The sequence below is a fragment of the Acomys russatus genome, chromosome 1 (assembly GCF_903995435.1).
Source record: "Acomys russatus chromosome 1, mAcoRus1.1, whole genome shotgun sequence".
NCBI lineage: Eukaryota > Metazoa > Chordata > Mammalia > Rodentia > Muridae > Acomys > Acomys russatus.
Window position 1 is genome coordinate 49226450 of NC_067137.1, and position 19101 is coordinate 49245550.

Below are 19101 nucleotides of genomic sequence, written 5' to 3' on the forward strand. Positions count from 1 at the left end.
GCATGCACAGGCACACAAGGATTTCATGTAGAAACAGCCACTCTCATGCTAGCTAGAAACTCCTACATACACACTTACTTAGTAATTCATGCTGGTCCGATTTTTGCCTCACTTACTGATCTCAGAGAAAGCCTCTAGCAGATCAGGTGGCTGGCTCCAGAAGACTCCGCCACTACAACAGTTACCTAGAGATAGCATGCACCTCTGTGAACCCCGTAGAGAAACGAAAAGCTGCCCTTGTCCCGATGCAATCTCAGGAGCCAGAAACAAGGTCGAGAGTGAGCTTAGATTGATTGCTTCATCCACATGGACTGAGAGGAAAGCAAAGAGCAGCAAGGGCCTGTGGGTGAGATGGAGGTGAGAGGTCACTGCTGTTTGGAGAAGAAAGGAGGCAACTTTGCCTGCTTTCACTCCATTCGGCTTATCCACATTAAATCTCACACAGGCATTAGGTGGACATGTTACCTACCCCGACTGGCCCTGATGGCCTCAGGGTGGGTAACCTCACTGGATAGTTTATTTTCTGAACAGATGCCTTGACAGTGTTGTTTTCCCAGGGTGCTTTTCTACCTCTCACAGGGGTCATTCTGACAAGTGGGAATGAGCACATGTGAGTAACCTGGTGACATGAAGCCTAAGCTAAAATATCATGGGGGCATCAGCCTCTCAGAAGCAGGAAAATTGCATGCGCTGATAAAGGGAAAGCATTCCTCTTAGAGAGCTTCAGACAGGTGGGCAAGGTGGCTCAGTAGGGAAGAGCACCTGCCACTAAGCCTGAGGGTCTAAGCTCAATCCCTAGGATCCACATGCTGGAAGGGAAAAATGAGCCTCTACAAGTTGTCCCCTGACCTTCATGGGTGAGCCATGGCATGCATGTGCCCAGTTCCCAGTATCCACAAGGTGGCTCACAACTGCCTGTAACTCTAGTTCCAAGGGATCCCACATTATTTTGGTCTCCATGGGCAATGAGCATGCACATGGTATACATACATACATACATGCAAAATATTTATACACATAAAATAAAAATAAATTTTTAAACTTCTTTTAAAAGCAATGAGTATGGAAAACCAGAAGAGGCCATATGAACAGAGCTGAGGGATTCCTGTCTTATGTTTCTAGCTGTAGGAAGCATGTGCACACATGTGCACACACGACCTAAGACAGCTGGAGGTTCCACAGCGCAAGCACGTGCTCTGCACTCACCGAAACATCAGCAGTGCCCGTTCTTGCTGCCAAATCCAACCCCTGACATCCATAATCTCCCATGTGTGCTTAAATTTCAGGTAACAGCCCTTCTAGAGCTCCCAGATTATTTCTTTGACAGAACAGCGCAGATTGTCCCAAGATTAGAGCCAAATGCAGAGAGTATTATGTCTCAAAGCTGAAGAAGAATGTCAGTAACCATGGCAATGTAAAATGGCACCAAAAAACAGGACAGTGGGCCTCAAAACACTAAGCATGCAATAGTAACTCAGTCTAGCAGCCCATGTCTGCATGTGCTCAAAGAACGGAAGCCGTGCACGGGTAGCTTTATGCCCACGCTCACAGCACTGCGCACAACAGGTGAAGATGGAAGCAACCCAAGTGTCCATCAGTGCACAAAGGGATAAACGACGTGCAGCTCGTACATACAATGGGACACTGTTCCGTGATCAGGAGGAGGAAATCCCTGGCCTGTGTCGTTGTGTGGAAGGAGCAAGAACACATGGCGTAAGGGAAACAGGAAAGCCACTGAAAAAAGACAAATACTCTCAAAATTCCACCTAGGTGCCTAACATCTTTGTGGAGAGAAAGCAAATCTGCTCAACAGGGGCTGGGGAACGAGCAGAGAAATGGGGAGTTTTTACTGTTTAGTGAATGTGGCATGTTAGTTTGTGAAGATAAAATGGTCTGGAGATGAATGGACAGTGTGGGGACTTGCATGAGAATGGCCCTGTAGAGTAGTGTGTTGGGATGCTTGGTCTCTAGTTGAAAAAAACTGGGCTGGAGAGATGGCTCAGAGATTAAGAGCACTAACTGTTCTTCCAGAGGTCCTGAGTTCAATTCCCAGCAACCACATGGTGGCTCAGAACCATCTCTAATGGGATCTGATGCCCTCTTCTGGCCTGCAGGTGTATATGTGAGCAGAGCAATGTATACATATTAAGTAAAGAAAATCTTTTAAAAAAAAAACTGTTTAGGATTAGGAAGTGTAGAGTTGTTGGAGGTGTCACTGGGTGAGCTTTGAGGTTTCCAAAGGCCAGGCCAAGCCAAGCCTCTCTCTTCCTCTGGCTTTTAGATCAGATATGAGTTCTCAGTTACTGCTTCCATGTGGCCTGTCTGGTGCCTTGCTGTCCACAATGATGGTCATATGGACTCTCCCTCGGAAACTGTAAGCAAGGCCCCAATTAAACACTTTGTTTTATTACCTTAGTCCTGGTGTCTCTTCATACCAATAAGAAAGTAACTAAGATAGATGCTGAGAAATACAAATGTACTTAATGCCATGGAATTGTGTGTTTATATGGTTAAAAATTATAAATATCTTTTTATATATATAATAAAAAATATATATGTGCTACAATACTTTTTCCAATTTTATTTTAGACCCCATAGCTGAGAGAGGCAGAAAGAAAACTGGTTTTAACTGATTGGTTGTGGAGAGGCACACACCTTCAAGCCCAGCACATAGGAAACAGAAATGAGCAGATCTTTCTGAGTTGGAGGTCAGCTTGGTCTACACAGTGAGTTCCAGGGAAGCCAGGGATACATAAAGATCAGGCTTCAAAAAACAAACAAATAAAAGCCCGTTGATAAAATAGGCCAGCTGTAAGTCAACACACTGGAGTAAGCTGATCTCACCTGCTGCAGAACTGATCTTGCTCAAATGATCATGTAAGATGGTTTTGATTTGGGGGTCTTTTTCCCCCCCTTGCATTCGGTAAGCTTATGTAGCTTCTGAGGTCTTCTCATTATCAGTGCTGAGAATGGCAGGCAGGCAGGCCAGGAGTTCTAAGCAGTACCACAACTCTCTTCGTTCAATTTCAGCTGTGATCAGAGAGCTTAGCAGAAGGCCCTTTGCCAAACTATGACCTCACCTCTTCGAAAAGAATGGGAAACTAAAAGCAAAAGCGGTTTCACCCTCCACACATGGCAAAGTCTGTCCCTTGACACACTATTTTTACTCCAGCAACTCCCCCAAGGACTCATTTGAGAATGAATTTCCAAACTAGTTTTTCTAAGGAGAACAGTGTGAAGTGGCTGGACTCACAGTGGGGAATTCTGACGTTCCCCTTTCTAACTGTCTCAAAGAAACAGCTCACCGACTACTGTGCCCAGGCATGAAAGGACAGCCAAGAACAACTGCACCGTGGGACTGGGAGGACGGCTCAGTGGTTAGGAACACTTGCTACTCTCGAAGAACCAGCTTCAGTTTCTAGCATCCACATCAGGCAGCTCAGAACTGTCTGTAATCAAGCTCCAGAGGATCCATCACCCTCTTCTGGCCTCCATGGGCTCTGTACCAACATTCACATAACACACACATATATACAAAATTTAAAGTTAGTTTTAAAAATTGAAGAAAAATAACAACAGGACTAGCCCTGCCCTTCCCCCATCTCATTTCCTCAAACACTGTTTGCACAAGCCCCCTCACTACCCAGAAGCCTAGTAAAGTCTGTCTTTAACATTCCTATCAGCTCCCATCAAGCAAAACTATTCCTGCATGAGAAATCATGTCTATACAGTTACAATGGGCTTTTCTAAAAACTGCTCTGCCCTTTCTCAGCTAAAAGTAAAACAGTTGCATATATTCTCTGTATGTATAAAGATATGAACATACTTAGACTGGGTTAAACAAATATTTAGAAATACTGAAGGAGGGTTTGGCTCAAAGAAACTAAGAAGCGAATGTCTGGTTTCCTCTGCCTCTCTGCAAGGTTCCTCCCAGTGGTGTACTTTCAAGGTTGAGCATGCAGAACTGGTTTTCATAACAAACACTGTGCTGCCCACAGAGTGCAAAGTACCAGAGATGAACTTCAGCCACAGTGAGCTCGGACATGAGAACTCACAGCCAACCCTTTTCCTACTGCACTAGCTGTATTTCCCCGAGCTAACATTTCACCCTTACCATCAAGGGTGCGTGAGCAAAGGTTCTGAGAACATCTGTCTAAATGGAGTCCCTAAACAGGGGATCCGAGCACTGCTTAAGTACTGAGTTCCTTTGGGAGGGAGAGACTAGGTCTGGATGGTAGGGGACAGTGGGTTTGCTGTACAGCCATGAGCTGTGGCTTGAAAGCTGCACTCTTGCCCAGGTGGCACACATTATGGCAGCGTTTCCTCCACATGGGGAGTACCCATCCTACCACCGGGAGCCTTGCCTCAGCTTTGTAGGCTCACAGCTGGGCCATTCATGGAATGGGATGGACTGTTCGGAGGCCTTTCCAATAGATGCTGAGGCAGCACAAAAAGGCCGATGTGTGTCTGTGATCAGAAACAGGGATCATGTCGCATCACCAAAGGAAGTGGAAAGCCGTCACCTTCAATCCGATTCATTTGACAGAGAATGTCCTGGCTCTTGAAAAGAATGTAATGTCCTGACTGGCTAATCATTTATTATTTATTGTTCACTTATATAAGCCAGCAATTTCACCGTCCTAATGATTCACTCTGGGGTGTGGCCGTGCATGAGTAAGAGAATCACCTTAGGTCTGAGGCTAGCCTGGGCTACATAAAGAGTTCAAAACCAGTCTGGGATATATAGGAAGACTCTGGCTCAAAAGACAAAAACCAAAAGAAGCAAAATCACTCACCAGGGCCAGACCCTAATTTAAAAAACAAAACCAAAAACAATTTCTTTTCTGTGTGTGTGTGTGTGTGTGTGTGTGTGTGTGTGTGTGTGCGTGTGTGTGTGCGTGTGTGTGTGCGTGTGTGTGTGCGTGTGCATGTGCGTGTGCATTGGGATATGTGCATCTGTGCAGGTACCTGAGGAGTCCAGAGGCATCAGATCCCCCTGCAGCTATTGGAGTTACAGACCACTGTGAGCCACCAATGTGGGTGTTGGGAACAGAACTCAGTTCCTCCTCATAAGCAGAATGACTTCCTAACGGCTTTGCCATTCTCCAAGCCTCCCCACCCCCCACCCCCAGACCTGATTTTTAACTGCCTGACTCCAATAAAGCCATTGCAAGTAGAGTAAAAAACAAGTTGCAGGCCGCTTCTCTGTGCAACACCAGCCTTTCCCTTTGCAATCGTTTACAGCACGATGCGTGTACTAGAATTCCAAAACCTTGTCAGGTATTTTCAACTGCAGCTCAATAAACAGAGAAAACACAGGAGAGGAAACAGAATTCAGCACTCTCCTTTCATGAGTCACTTCTCCCATCGCATGGCATAAGCAGTTCTGCCCAGGTGGCCACAGTGCTCAGCATGACACCCTAGAAATAGCACGGTCCCACTTCCATACAAGGTTTTGCTAGCTGCTGAGAGTCCCAGAAGTGTCAGAACAAAATGCTCCAAAGTGCATTCCTCTGAGGACGGACTGTTTACCAGCCTCTTGGTATAAAGTGATAAAAACAATCGCCAATAACGTATCACATGCTACTCAGAACCAAGACAGAAAATTAACTGTCACTAATGGGATATAATGTGTGTCCTCTTCCCATATAAATACAGGTGGCTTCTTCAAATGCATCAAAACACCCTTCTCATCATGCAGATAACATTAACCCCGGAAACACTGCGATATAGCACTGGGAGGCCAGGAGATTGTTCAGTGGTAACAGGTCTGCCAGCGTGACGACCTGAGTTGGATCTCTGAGACACGTATGGTAGAAGGAGAGAATCAATTCGTATAAACTGTCCTCTGACCTACACACACATGCATGGACACAGATACAATAAATATTTGTTTTAATTTAAGAAAGGATTTGGGGATAACTACCAACAGACATCATTGCTGGGACTTTATTTCAGAGGCTTGCTTAAACACGACCTTAGGGTACAATGGAAAGCTATCATAGAGCAGAAGGAAAGATGCTTGCTTACCTTAATTTATCAATGCTTCCAGTACCTTCTTTTGATTCAATCATCCATACAAAAGGGAGGGTTTCCAGCTTTTAATTTTTAATGTAATATACATACAGAGCCACAGATACCATTTCTCTCTCAATTTATGGGAGGTAGTACATTCAAATATGTTTAGATTTGACAACTTGCTATCACAATACCAAAAAATGTTATTTAAAAGTTATTTTTTGACAGGCAATGGTGGCACATGCCTTTAATCCCAGCAGTTGGGAGGCAGAGGCAGGCGGATCCCTATGAGCACAAGGCCAGCCTGGTCTACAAAGTGAGTCCAGGACAGCCGAGGCTACACAAAGAAACCCTGTCTCAAAAAGCAAAACAAAAGTTTCTTTTTAAACATAATCAAATATCTTTTTATTACATGGGCCTCAGACAATGTATTGATTGCAAGTTGTTTTGGACTTCAAATTACTTTTTAAAAAATGAATGTCAGATTATGTCGATATATCCTCTATCTTTCTCAAACTCAACCCATTTTGAAAGATTAATGTCACACACCGAAACATTTCTCAAATGGCATCCCTTTTGCCCTTGACTATAAAAGTCAAAAACTAGACTTCAGTTTCCTAAAGACACAGCTATTTCTTCTAGAATACATGGATGCAATTATGATAGGCTACTAGAACTAATGATGACTTCTATGTTAACACTTTTCACTACAGTGTAGCTTTCCTAAAAAGACAAAAGGTATCGGGACCTTAGACTTCTCCTAATAAGGGAACACAACAGACTCTTCCTTTCTGGCTTCAATGACATCAGCTGTCTTCAGTGGGAGCCGCCTGTGCAACACAGCACTCTATAAATTATCCTGGTGAGACGAAGTTTTGGATTTACAATATCATCTACGCAGGGGTGCCATACAGTTTACAGCAGGTAAAAATGCTAAGAAAGGCCACAGTGGACAGTGCCAGACACCGAGAACAGTAGATTACAGGGACCACTGAGGGTCAGGGAACACCATGAATTTCAATTGCTTTTTCAGCAATGGAAACAAAAACCGTTTAGAGAAACGTAAGAGTAAAATATTAAATTCCACTGTTGATAATGTAGTTTTCAGATATTGTTTCCTTTGTCAAGTGAGCAAATTAGTTTAACTTAAGAGTTGAGAAAGTGAACAAGATCAACACAGGAAAGCTTCTCCTTGTTTTCTCCTCAGAGGAAAGCGCTTGGGTTGGCACGCGGGTCTTTCTGGTTTCGGTATCTGTAGGTCAGCCAAACACCCAGGATCTGGAATTATAAGAGGGAAAAAAACAGGCTTTGAATAGATTTAGTCAAACAGAATAATCGAAACTCCTGAGTTATTTTTTGCTCGGGCTTTGTTCAAAGAGGAGAGACTAAAGACAAATCAAAGGACAGGTGCTAATAAAACTGAAATATGGCTGGGTGCAGTGCCACATGCCTGTGATCCCAGCACTTGAGAGGCAGAGGCAGGTGGATCTCTGTGAGTTCGAGGCCAGCCTGTTCTACAAGGTGAGTCCAGGACAGCCAAGGCTACACAGAGAAACCCTGTTTCAGGGGGAAAAAAGGAAGAAAGAAAGAAAGAAAGAAAGAAAGAAAGAAAGAAAGAAAGAAAGAAAGAAAGAAAGAAAGAAAAAGAAAAGAAAAGAAGGAAATATAAACATCGTGCTCAACTGTATGTTTGTTCCCCAAAGATGCCAGGAACCTGCAAATGTTTCTTTATGAAGTAAAAGGCCTTCAGGGTGTGGTTATGTAAGGAGAGATATGGAGGTAGGCTCAAAGGTGCAGTCACTGTGGTCCTGATAAGAAGGAGACAAGATGGACAAAGTAAGGGGTAAAGATAAGGTATGCTGCAAGGCAAGAAGGTAGAGTGGCTGCACGTTCCACGCAGGCAGCTGCGTTCCAAGCTGGGGTAACAAGCATGGCTTTTCCATTTTGACAGATAGCCAACTGTGAACTCTGCCTGTTTTCTGCATTTATTCTTCTTGGTTATAACTATGTGTCTGTGCACATGTGTAGGAGTGCCCCAAGAATCCAGCGGCATGGGATCCCCCAGGAGCTAGAGTGACAGGTGACTGCGAGCCTCCTGACCTGGTTGCTGGGAACCGAACTTGGGTTGTGACCCAAAATCTTCCTCCCCAGGATAATGCCCTAAGCAGCAGGCACTACTAACCCCTGAGCCAGCCCTCCAGCTCCATTAAATATTTTTAAGGACAAAAATATCTAGAGTTAGATATTAGATCAAAAGTTGGTAAATTTTTCTCAGAAGACAGAATTTTATTTGGTGGTGTTTTGTTTGTTTGACAGGCTCTCATTATGTAGACCAGGATAGCCTGGATCTCAGAGAGATACACCTGCCACCGCTTCCCAAGTGCTATTGATTAAAGGTGTGTACCACCAAGCCCAGCTTGCCAAAATCTCTCGACTATCCTACACTACGTGTCATATTTTACACCTAGAAATGTATTCCAAGGGGAAATGACAGTCCACATGCAAGAGTTAGCTGGGTAAATATTTGCATATTAAAAGGAAATTAAGCCGGGCGTGGTGGCACACACCTTTAATCCCAGCACTCCGGAGCCAGAGGCAGGTGGATCTCTATGAGTTCGAGGCCAGCTTGGTCTACAAAAAGAGTTCCAGGACAGCCAAGGCTACACAGAGAGACCCTGCCTTGAAAAAACAAAAAATAAAAAAAAGGAAATTAAGTGGTCAGGCTGACAAGATGGCACAGTACGGAACACATTTGCTACAAAGCCTCCTGACCTGAGAGCTCCTTGACGTGATGCCTAGGACCCAACAGACTCCTACAAGTTGTCCTCTGACCTCCACATATGCATGTGGCACAGGTACACCCACACCCAAGTAAATAAATAAATTTAACTTTGTAAAGGTGGGGTGAGAAGGCATGGAAGGTGGAGGCACTTACTAAAAAGCTATATGACCTGAGTCCAGTCTTCAGAAACTAGATAGTAGAAGGAGAGAACCAACTCCAGAGAGCCCGTGTGTTCCTGACACACACAGTACAGCACACGCACGTTACCCCAATACACAAACACACATACACATACACACGCATACACACACATACACAATACACAGACACATACACACACACTGCATACACACAGACACACACAAATACACACACACTACATACACACATGTATATACAAATACATATACACACATAAACACATATGCACACACACCACATACACACATATACACATATACACACAAAGACATACCACACACACACATATACACACATACACACACCACATACATGTACACACACCACATACACACATATACACAAATACACACACTACATACATATATACACACACACCACATACACATATACACATACATACGCATACACACACACATACACATATACACACACAGCACACATATACACATATACATTCACACACACACACTAAGTAAATAAATAAAACCTTTAAAAAATGAAATGTTCAACAGATTAAATAATCTGTTAAAGTCTAACTATATAAAACACAATTTTTGCAATTTGTAAGGCTATATGTTGCTCTTGTAAGTAGTCAACTATACTTCTATAGCTATATATATATAAACTTTATTTTTTTTTAAATATTTTTATTTTAGTTTTTTTTTATGTGCATTGATATATAGGTGTCAGATCCCTCAGAACTGGAGTTACACACAGTTGTGAGCCACCATGCGGGTTCTGGGGATTGAACCCAGGTCCTTTGGAAGAGCGGACCGTGCTCTTAACCACTGAGCCATCTCTCCTGCCCCCCAAACTTTATTATAATAATTACTTGATTCATATTCTTCTGTTATCTGTTTAAAACAGAAGTGCGATGTAGACATCTCATGTATCAATAATAATGTCCCACTTTCGTTTCCTAATAGGGCATAATACGGCATATGTTAATTATTAATCTATGGCTACAAGACAATACCTGGCCCTCCATGTATGAAGGAGTGCTCAGAGCATTCCAAGGTTTACATACACTCACTCCGTTAGTCACTGCACAAGCAAACAGCTGCCTGCTGCTGTTATTCTCCTTTAGAGGGTGAGGCACACAGCAAGGTTAGATCACTTGCCTCTAGGACACAGTTAAATAGTAGGTGCACACATCTTCCAACCGTGCTTCAGGTTCTGCTCCTGTGTCATTCATCTCAACTGGATCAGCATACGGCCAAGAAGCAAAATGAGCCCAAATATCTACGCTAAAGATAAATGTCTACAGAGTGCTAGAGAGACTGCTCAGCAGTTAAGGGAGGACTTGCTACTCTTGCAGGTGACTGGAGTTTGGTTCCCACATCTAGTGGTTCACAAGCATCTACACCACCAGATCCAAAAGTTCTGACACCGTCTGCTGGCCTCCTCCACAGACATCCACACTCATGCACACATGCACACATACACACACATTCATAATTAAAAATAAGCTTTTAAAAGTGGCTTATAAATATGTTTGCATACTCATTTTATGTTGTTATATAATTATTTTCATGAAATAAAGTAATACACATGGAATTTTCTTAGTTAAATAGAATTTTTTAAACCATCATGGTGACTCACACCTATAATACTAGCACCTGAGAGGCTAAGAGAGAGAAAATTTAAGACCAGCAGGGGCTGGATTGTAAGACTCTGTCTCAGAAACAAAAAATGTTTCCTTGATACATTGTTACCAACTCAGAAGCATTAAAAAATGTTAACAGCTATTGAGAGTTTAATTCTGAATACAGAGTTAGCATTCTGGTTTTGCTTACAAATATATAAAAGTTTACTAATTAGTTCAAATATATTAATGTACTATAAACATAAACAAATAACAGTAGTTACCTACAGGTTTTAGAAAGGTGGCAACAGAGAAAACTGGGGGATGATTTCAGAGGCACATTTTTTAAGGTTGAAAGTAATACTTCTTTTATACTTTTTTTTTTTTTTTGAGATTGTAATATCATCACAACATTTCTCTCTTCCTTTTCTCTCCCCTATCACCTTCAAATCCATAGCAGACTATTTGGTATTGGTTAACCAATTAATGTACTAAGAACACCTTACCTCTCCCATTCCCATCTTTCCTCAGTTACAGAAGCTTTTTCCTTCCCCCCTCCCCGCCCGCCCCGAGACAGAGTTTCAGGCTATCATTGAGCTTGCTCTGTAGATCAGGCTGGTCTCGAACTCAAGAAATCCATTTGTCTCTGCTTCCTGAGTGCTGGGATTAAAGGTATGTGCTACTACCACCCGGCAGCAGGGGCGAGTCTTTGGTTTGCTTGTTTGTTTTTTGAAACAGGGTTTCTCTGTGTGGCTTTAGCTGTCCTGAAACTCTCTCTCTAGACCAGACTGATTTCAAACTCACAGTGACCCTTCTGCCTCTGCCTCCCAAGTGCTGGGATTAAAGGCATGCACCACCACTGCCCGGCTCAGGGGCAATTCTAAAAACCAAATCTTTCCATGCACATATGCATGGTGTGTGTGTTATATATTAACATTTGTTAAGTAATATAAATGTTCTCCTTAATGCAAATTTTAACTATGGCTTATGTTGTGACTCTAGAGAGAGAGGAAAGCCAGAGCTAAGCCACCTTAATCTTATTTCATTTATTTATTACAATGTACACAGAGCTAAACAGATCAAGAATGTCATCTGGTCACAAAGTCCATGCTAGATTTGTCAGACATTCTCGTTCCAAGTCAGGGGGTGCTACCATTACAGTGAGTCATCTCAACGAATATGAGCACTGATACCTTTCAAGTATCATATGTTCCGCTGAAGTATGATGCTGTGTCTTCTAGCCATATAAAGCACAACTCCCTAAGACAAAGTAAGGAAGACATACCTCTGTAAAACTGAAGAAGAGGCCAATGCCACCAACAAATCTCAAAACCTCTCCAGCATACTCCCCGATTATAGGAGCACATGGTGAGCACTTCTGGGTACTTTTAGCACAGCTCTGTATCAATAAAAGAAGACTTGTTACTTCACAGTACATTTACAAAAAAAAAAAAAAACACATAAAAACTAAAACTATATATATACACAGACAAAATTCAGGTCTAGTGTGCTACATGCAATTTGAGTCTGGATTTTTAATTGTGTGCAAATTTCCAAGACGGTCATTTCCTGTCCATGCTCTGTAAGATTGATCCATCCCCTTCTAGAAACTGTGAAAATGGTTAGCAGATATCTAGATTGCATTGTTAAGATTTTATGCTACCACAACAGAGAGATTCTCATGCTAACTTGCGATATAAGTGAGATACCCAGCTGTGGTGGTCTCAGTAAGAATGGCCCCCACGGCCTCATATGTTTAAATGCTTAGTCTCCAGGGAGTAGAACTGTTTGAAAGGATTACAAGGTTTAGGAGGTGTGGCCTTATTGGAGTAAGTGTGCCACTGGGGGTGGACTTTGAGGTTTCAAAAGTCCATGATAAGTCCAGCTTGTTGTCTGTCTGTCTGCCCCCCTTCTCTGTGTCTCTGTTTGTTTCTGCGTCTGTGTCTGTCTGTCTTTCTGTCTGTCTGTCTGTCTGTCTGTCTGTCTGTCTCTCTCTCTCTCTCTCTCTCTCTCTCTCTCTCTCTCTCTCTCTCTCTCTCATACACACGCACACACACACACAAGAGAGAGAGAGAGAGAGACAGACAGACAGACAGACAGACAGACACTTGTAGATAAGAATGTAACTCTCAACTACTTTTCTAGCGCTATGCCTGTATGCTATATTGCTCCCCTCTATGATAATGGAATTAGTAATGTCTGAAACTGTAAACAAGGCCCCAATTATTTCATTTCTCTTATAAGAGTTGTCTTAGTAATGTGCCTCTTTGCAGCAATAGAACTAATGGTGACCGAGACACTGGCTGACAGCCACCAAACAAGCAGGGCTTGTAATTCTAGATCCACAATGAGTCAACGTCTACAAACAAGCACTGAGCAAGATGGAGGACCCCAAGCCTTGGGTGAATTTCAGTCTCTGACACCTCATTTCAGCCCCGTGAGACTCTGGTGCAATGGTTACTGTTAACTCTCAGCATAGCAAAATCTAGAATCACCTAAGAGGCCTCTGTGTGGTGGTTGTATTGAATATTTTAATATGAATATCTTAAGATGTGGGAAGAGCCACCTTGATTGTGGATGGGACCATTCTCCCTAAGCCGGGGAGAACGTGAACAGGGCAGAGGAGTGCATGTACTCACTGCTCTCTCTGTCTGACTGGGGATGTGATGTGACTAGCTCCCTGGAGCTCCTGCACCTGACTTTCTCACGATGATGGAATATACCCTGGAACCACAAGCTAAAATAAACCCTTTCTCCCTGAAGTTGCTCTCAGCGGGTAGTTTGTCACTGGAAAAGAAATTAAGACACCTGAGTAGAGTACTCAGCTAACTGCACCTGAACTCCCATGGAAAATTGTGATGATAAACAGACAACCGTTTCAAGCCACAGAGTTTGGTGATAACATTATACAACAATAGAAAGTCAATGTAGACCCACGCAAACAAAAACTTCACAAATGAGGCCTCCCTGAAGAGACGGCCAACTTAGGTAGGGCTCAGAGAGTTGCTAAGAGGAGTTGACTCAAAGTAGAAACGTACATTAACTGTCTAGATGAGTCGAGCCCTGAGCTTGTCTACACAGGACTGGGGTTAGACTAGGGTGGTCCCATCTGGCAGGAAACATGAGGATGAATCCCATTGGTCCATCAGCTCCAAAGAGAATGAGTGAGAAATTGTGATGGGGAAGAAGGGAAAGAAAAGGGTAGTTTTATGTGTCCTCCCCTGTGGAGTTGTTGGGAAAGAGAACCAACTTAAATAGACCCTGCTTTCTCTTGTTCCCTCCCTAGTAACTGCAAAGATGGAGCTCTCTGAGTCTGATCTATTATTTCTCTCACAACTTGTTGTAGGGAAGAGCTGAATGATAAAGAATTACAGGCTAAATAAATAAATGTGGTGTGTCTCACTGGACATGGATGAATAAATGTTAATAGTACATATGAAAAATATAATAGAGGTATATGTCAAACAATTTTGAAATACAATTCAACATCGGAAGGGCCACTTCTTCTATGTTAATCTATTTAAACTGTAATAAAATATTAAAGAAAAATTTTTATAGTTTGGACTTACAGCCAGACAGGTGTCATTTGGGTTAAAGCTTCGGAAACCACAGCAGTTCAAGTTCCTTTGGATGTCGTTTCGGGCACTTGCTGTATTGTTCCAGCCGACCTCCAGCAGCTGACCCTAAGAAGTGCAGTTTGCAGATGCATTAAAACGTATCATCCCCACGTAAAATACAGTCAGCAAGAGCCTGCAGCTAGTAGTAGAGCACATGTGAAATCAGCAGTCTCTATAAAACTATTCCAACTTTGCAAAGCATACTATTTCTATCCAACAAATGAAAAAATCCTGGCCTTTACAAGCAATTTAAAAGTAGCACTTGATTCAAAGGCATAAATGCAACAATACAAAGTTTCAACTGCTCCGAAACAGAAACCCACGTTTTCTCTATAAATTAAGAGTTTGGAAAGAGCAATTGCTAAAAAGGAAACCACAGACACGTGTGTGTGTGTGTGTGTGTGTGTGTGTGTGTGTGTGTGTGTGTGTGTGTGTGTGTGTGTGTGTGTGTGTGTGTGTGTGTGTGTGTGTGTGTGTGTGTGTGTGTGTGTGTGTGTGTGTGTGTGTGTGTGTGTGTGTGTGTGTGTGTGTGTGTGTGTGTGTGTTTGTTTTTGTTTTTCGAAACAGAGTTTCTCTGTGTAACAGCCCTGGCTGTCCTGGACTCCCTTTGTAGACCAGGCTGGCCTGGAACTCAGAGATCCATCTGCCTCTGCCTCCTGCATGCTGAAACACCTTTTAACAATAGCAATTCGTACCCAGTGAGAGTTGTCTTCCTAAAGGGTACAAACTGCCAAGCCCTGATGGCATCTTTCTCTGCAGTCATTTCCATTTAGCACTTAAGAGAGATTTAGGTAAACGGTAAAATGGCATTCTTTTTTTTTTTTTTTTAATTTATTTATTCTTGTTACATCTCAATGTTTATCCCATCCCTTGTATCCTCCCATTCCCCCCCCCCCATTTTCCCATTATTCCCCTCCCCTATGACTGTTCCTGAGGGGGATTACCTCCCCCTATATATTCTCATAGGGTATCAAGTCTCTTCTTGGCTACCTGCTGTTCTTCCTCTCAGTGCCACCAGGTCTCCCCCTCCAGGGGACATGGTCAAATGTGAGGCACCAGAGTACGTGAGAAAGTCATATCACACTCTCCACTCAACTGTGGAGAATATTCTGACTATTGGCTAGATCTGGGAAGGGGTTAAAAGTTTACCTCCTGTATTGTCCTTGGCTGGTGCCTTAGTTTGAGCGGGACCCCTGGGCCCAAATCTGCCTATCATATTGTTCTACTTATAGATTTCTAGGACCCTTTGTATCCTTTTATTTTGCTATTCTCCCATGCGTCTCTCATTTAGAATCCCAATAGGATGCCTTCCCCTCTGTACCAGTTTCCTGGGAAGTGAAGGCTTTCGTGGGACATGCCCCTTGGGCTAGTATGCAGATATAAGTGAGTATATACCATTTGATTCTTTCTGCTTCTGGGTTAACTCACTCATTATGATCATTTCTAGCTCAATCCATTTATCCACAAATTTCGGGAATTCCTTGTTTTTAATAGCTGAGTAGTATTCCATAGTGTATATGTACCACAGTTTCTTTATCCACTCTTCTACTGAGGGACACTTAGGCTGTTTCCATGTTCTGGCTATTATGAATAAGGCTGCTATGAACATGGTTGAGCAGATTTTCTGGTTGTGTGCTGGAGCATCTTCTGGGTATATTCCAAGGAGTGGAATAGCTGGGTCTTGAGGAAGCCCTATTCCCATTTTTCTGAGATAGCACCAGATAGATTTCCAAAGTGGCTGTACTAGTTGGCATTCCCACCAGCAATGAAAGAGTGTTCCTCTCTCCCCACATCCTCGCCAGCATGTGGTGTCGCTTGAGTTTTTGATCTTAGCCATTCTGATGGGTGTAAGATGGAATCTCAGAGTTGTTTTGATTTGCATTTCCCTGATGACTAAGGAGGTTGAGCATTTCTTTAAGTGTTTCTCAGCCATTTGATACTCCTCAGTTGAGAATTCTCTGTTTAGTTCCAAGCCCCATTTCTCAATTGGGTTATTCGGTTTGGTGGTGTTTAATTTCTTGAGTTCTTTATATATTTTGGATATTAGACCTTTGTCAGATGTAGGGTTGGTGAAGATTTTTTCCCAGTCTGTAGGCTGTCGCTTTGTTCTCTTGACAGTGTCTCCAGCCTTACAGAAGCTTCTCAGCCTCATGAGGTCCCATTTATTAATGGTTGACATTAAGGCCTGGGCCGTTGGTGTTCTGTTCAGGAAGTTGTCTCCTGTGCCAATATGTTCCAGGCTCTTTCCCACTTTTTCCTCTAAGTGGCTTAGTGTCTCTGGTTTTATGTTGAGGTCTTTAATCCACTTGGATTTGAGTTTTGTGCAAGGTGACAAATATGGATCCAGTTTCATTTTTTTACACATAGACCTCCAGTTAGACCAGCACCATTTGTTGAAGATGCTATCCTTTTTCCATTGAATGGATTTGGCTTCTTTGTCAAAAATCAAGTGACCATATGTGTGTGGATTCATATCTGGGTCTTCGATTCGATTCCACTGATCAACCAGCCTGTTGCTGTGCCAGTACCATGCTGTTTTAATTACTATTGCTTTATAGTACAGTTTGAGATCAGGTATGGAGATTCCTCCGGAGCACCTTTAATTGTACAAGATTGTTTTAGCTATTCTGGGTTTTTTGTTTTTCCATATGAAGTTCAGAATTGAACTTTCAATGTCTTTAAAAAATTGTGTAGGTATTTTGATAGGGATTGCATTGAATCTGTAGATTGCTTTTGGTAGGATGGCCATTTTTACTATGTTAATTCTCCCGATCCATGAGCAAGGAAGATCATGCCATCTTCTCAGGTCATCTTCAATCTCTTTCTTCAGAGTTTTGAAATTTTTTTCATACAAGTCCTTCACTTGCTTAGTTAGGGTAACTCCTAGATATTTTATATTGCTTGTGGCTAATGTGAAGGGTGTGGTTTTCCTAATTTCTTCCTCTGCAAGCTTGTCATTTGTGTATAGGAAGGCTACAGACTTTTTTGAGTTAATTTTGTATCCAGCCAATTTGCTGAAGGTGTTTATCAGCTGTAGGAGTTCTCTGGTGGAATTTTGAGGGTCACTTATGTACACTATCATATCATCTGCAAATAGGGATAATTTGACTTCCTCCTTTCCCATTTGGATACCCTTGATCTCCTTTTGTTGTCTTATTGCTCTGGCTAGAACTTGGAGTACTATATTGAAGAGATATGGAGAGAGTGGGCAGCCTTGCCTTGTTCCCGATTTTAGAGGAATTTCCTTGAGTATCTCACCATTTACTTTGATTTTGGCTATTGGCTTGCTGTATATAGCCTTTATTATGTTGAGGAAAGTGCCTTGTATCCCCGATCTCTCTAAAACTTTAAACATGAATAGGTGTTGAATTTTATCAAATGCTTTCTCTGCATCCAAGGAGATGATCATGTGGTTTTTTATTTTCAGTTTGTTTATATGGTGGATTACATTGATGGATTTCCGTATATTAAACCATCCCTGCATGCCTGGAATGAAGCCTACTTGGTCATGATGAATGATATCTTTGATGTGTTCCTGTATTCGCTTTGCAAGTATTTTATTTAGTATTTTTGCATCTATGTTCATAAGAGAAATTGGTCTGAAATTCTCTTTCTTTGTTGAGTCTTTGTGAGGTTTAGGTATCAATGAGACTATGGCCTCATAGAATGAATTTGGTAATTTTCCATCCATTTCTATCTTTTGGAGTAGCTTGAAGAGTATCGGTATTAGCTCGCCCTTGAAGGTCTGGTAGAATTCTGCACTGAAACCATCTGGCCCTGGGCTTTTTTTGGTTGGGAGACCATCGATGATTGCTTCTAATTCTGTAGGGGAAATGGGACTATTTAGCTTGTTTATCTGTTCTTCACTCAACTTTGGCAAGTGAAATTGATCAAGAAAATCATCCATAAAATGGCATTCTTGATAGGAAAAAATAGTTTTATTCTCCAGTGATTTCTCCCATTTTTTTTTTTTTACATTCATGCTATGTGATACTATAATAAAGTAGAATAAAATAAAAACTTCACTTAGCTGGGCATAGTGGTGCATGCCTTTGGTACAAGCACTCAGGAGGCAGAGGCAGGTGGATCTCAGTGAGTCTGAGGCCACCTGGTCTATATAGTGAGTTCTAAGACAGCAAGAGCCACACAGTGAGACCCTGTCTCAAAACCAACCAAACAACCAAAAAACAAAAAACGTTACTTACCTGTTGCTCCTGATTCAGAGCTAAGCAGGCACAAGATACTGAAAACTGAACAATAAATACAAGTAGGAGAATAATCATATACTGAGAGTTACAAGTTAAGGACTTTTTTATTATTACATTTATTTATTCACTGTATGTATGAGTGTGTGTGGAATTGGAGGCATGACACATAAGTATACAGGCATGTGCATTAGGGCACATATGTGCCATGGTGTTCGTGCAGAGGACAACTTTCAGGAGTCACCTCTCTCCTACCATCATACGGGTACTGAGGATTGAACTCAAGTCCTCAGACCTGGCAGCAAGTGCCTTTACCTGTTGCAAGAAACATTGCAAATGCTCTGAAAAAGCATAAGGCAGGAGTGTTGAGATAACTTTCAAGTACACTCAAAGACATTCACCTATAAGCTAGAATAATGTTACCTGAAGTTCAAAGTGATACACTTAATTATTATTTTGTTAACATACTATAACAATAAATTCGTTTTAAAAATATAAATAATTACACACTCCAGGTATGGTGAGTGACACCTGTAATCCCATGGCCTAACAAACAGAGACAGGAGGACTGCCCAAGCTTGGTGTCAGTCTAGTCTACAGAGATCCTGTCTCAGAAAGAGAGGGGGGTGGGCAGAGAGGAAGAGAGGAAGAGAGGCAGAGAGGCAGAGAGGCAGAGAGGCAGAGAGGCAG

At 42.3% G+C, this 19101-nt stretch overlaps 1 protein-coding gene across 1 annotated transcript in view; it reads right to left on the reverse strand.

The window, feature by feature from the left end:
* Positions 1 to 6692: 6692 nt before the first annotated feature.
* The window catches only part of Tspan13 (tetraspanin 13), a 31271-nt gene continuing 18862 nt past the window's right edge, over positions 6693 to 19101 (reverse strand). Inside the window, exons 3-6 of the mRNA XM_051145000.1 lie at positions 18412 to 18492; positions 14159 to 14272; positions 11875 to 11988; positions 6693 to 7296 (exon numbers count right to left, since the gene is read on the reverse strand). Coding sequence (XP_051000957.1) covers positions 7222 to 7296; positions 11875 to 11988; positions 14159 to 14272; positions 18412 to 18492 — 384 coding nt within the window. The 3' untranslated portion in view covers positions 6693 to 7221. The remainder of the gene's footprint in view (positions 7297 to 11874; positions 11989 to 14158; positions 14273 to 18411; positions 18493 to 19101) is intronic.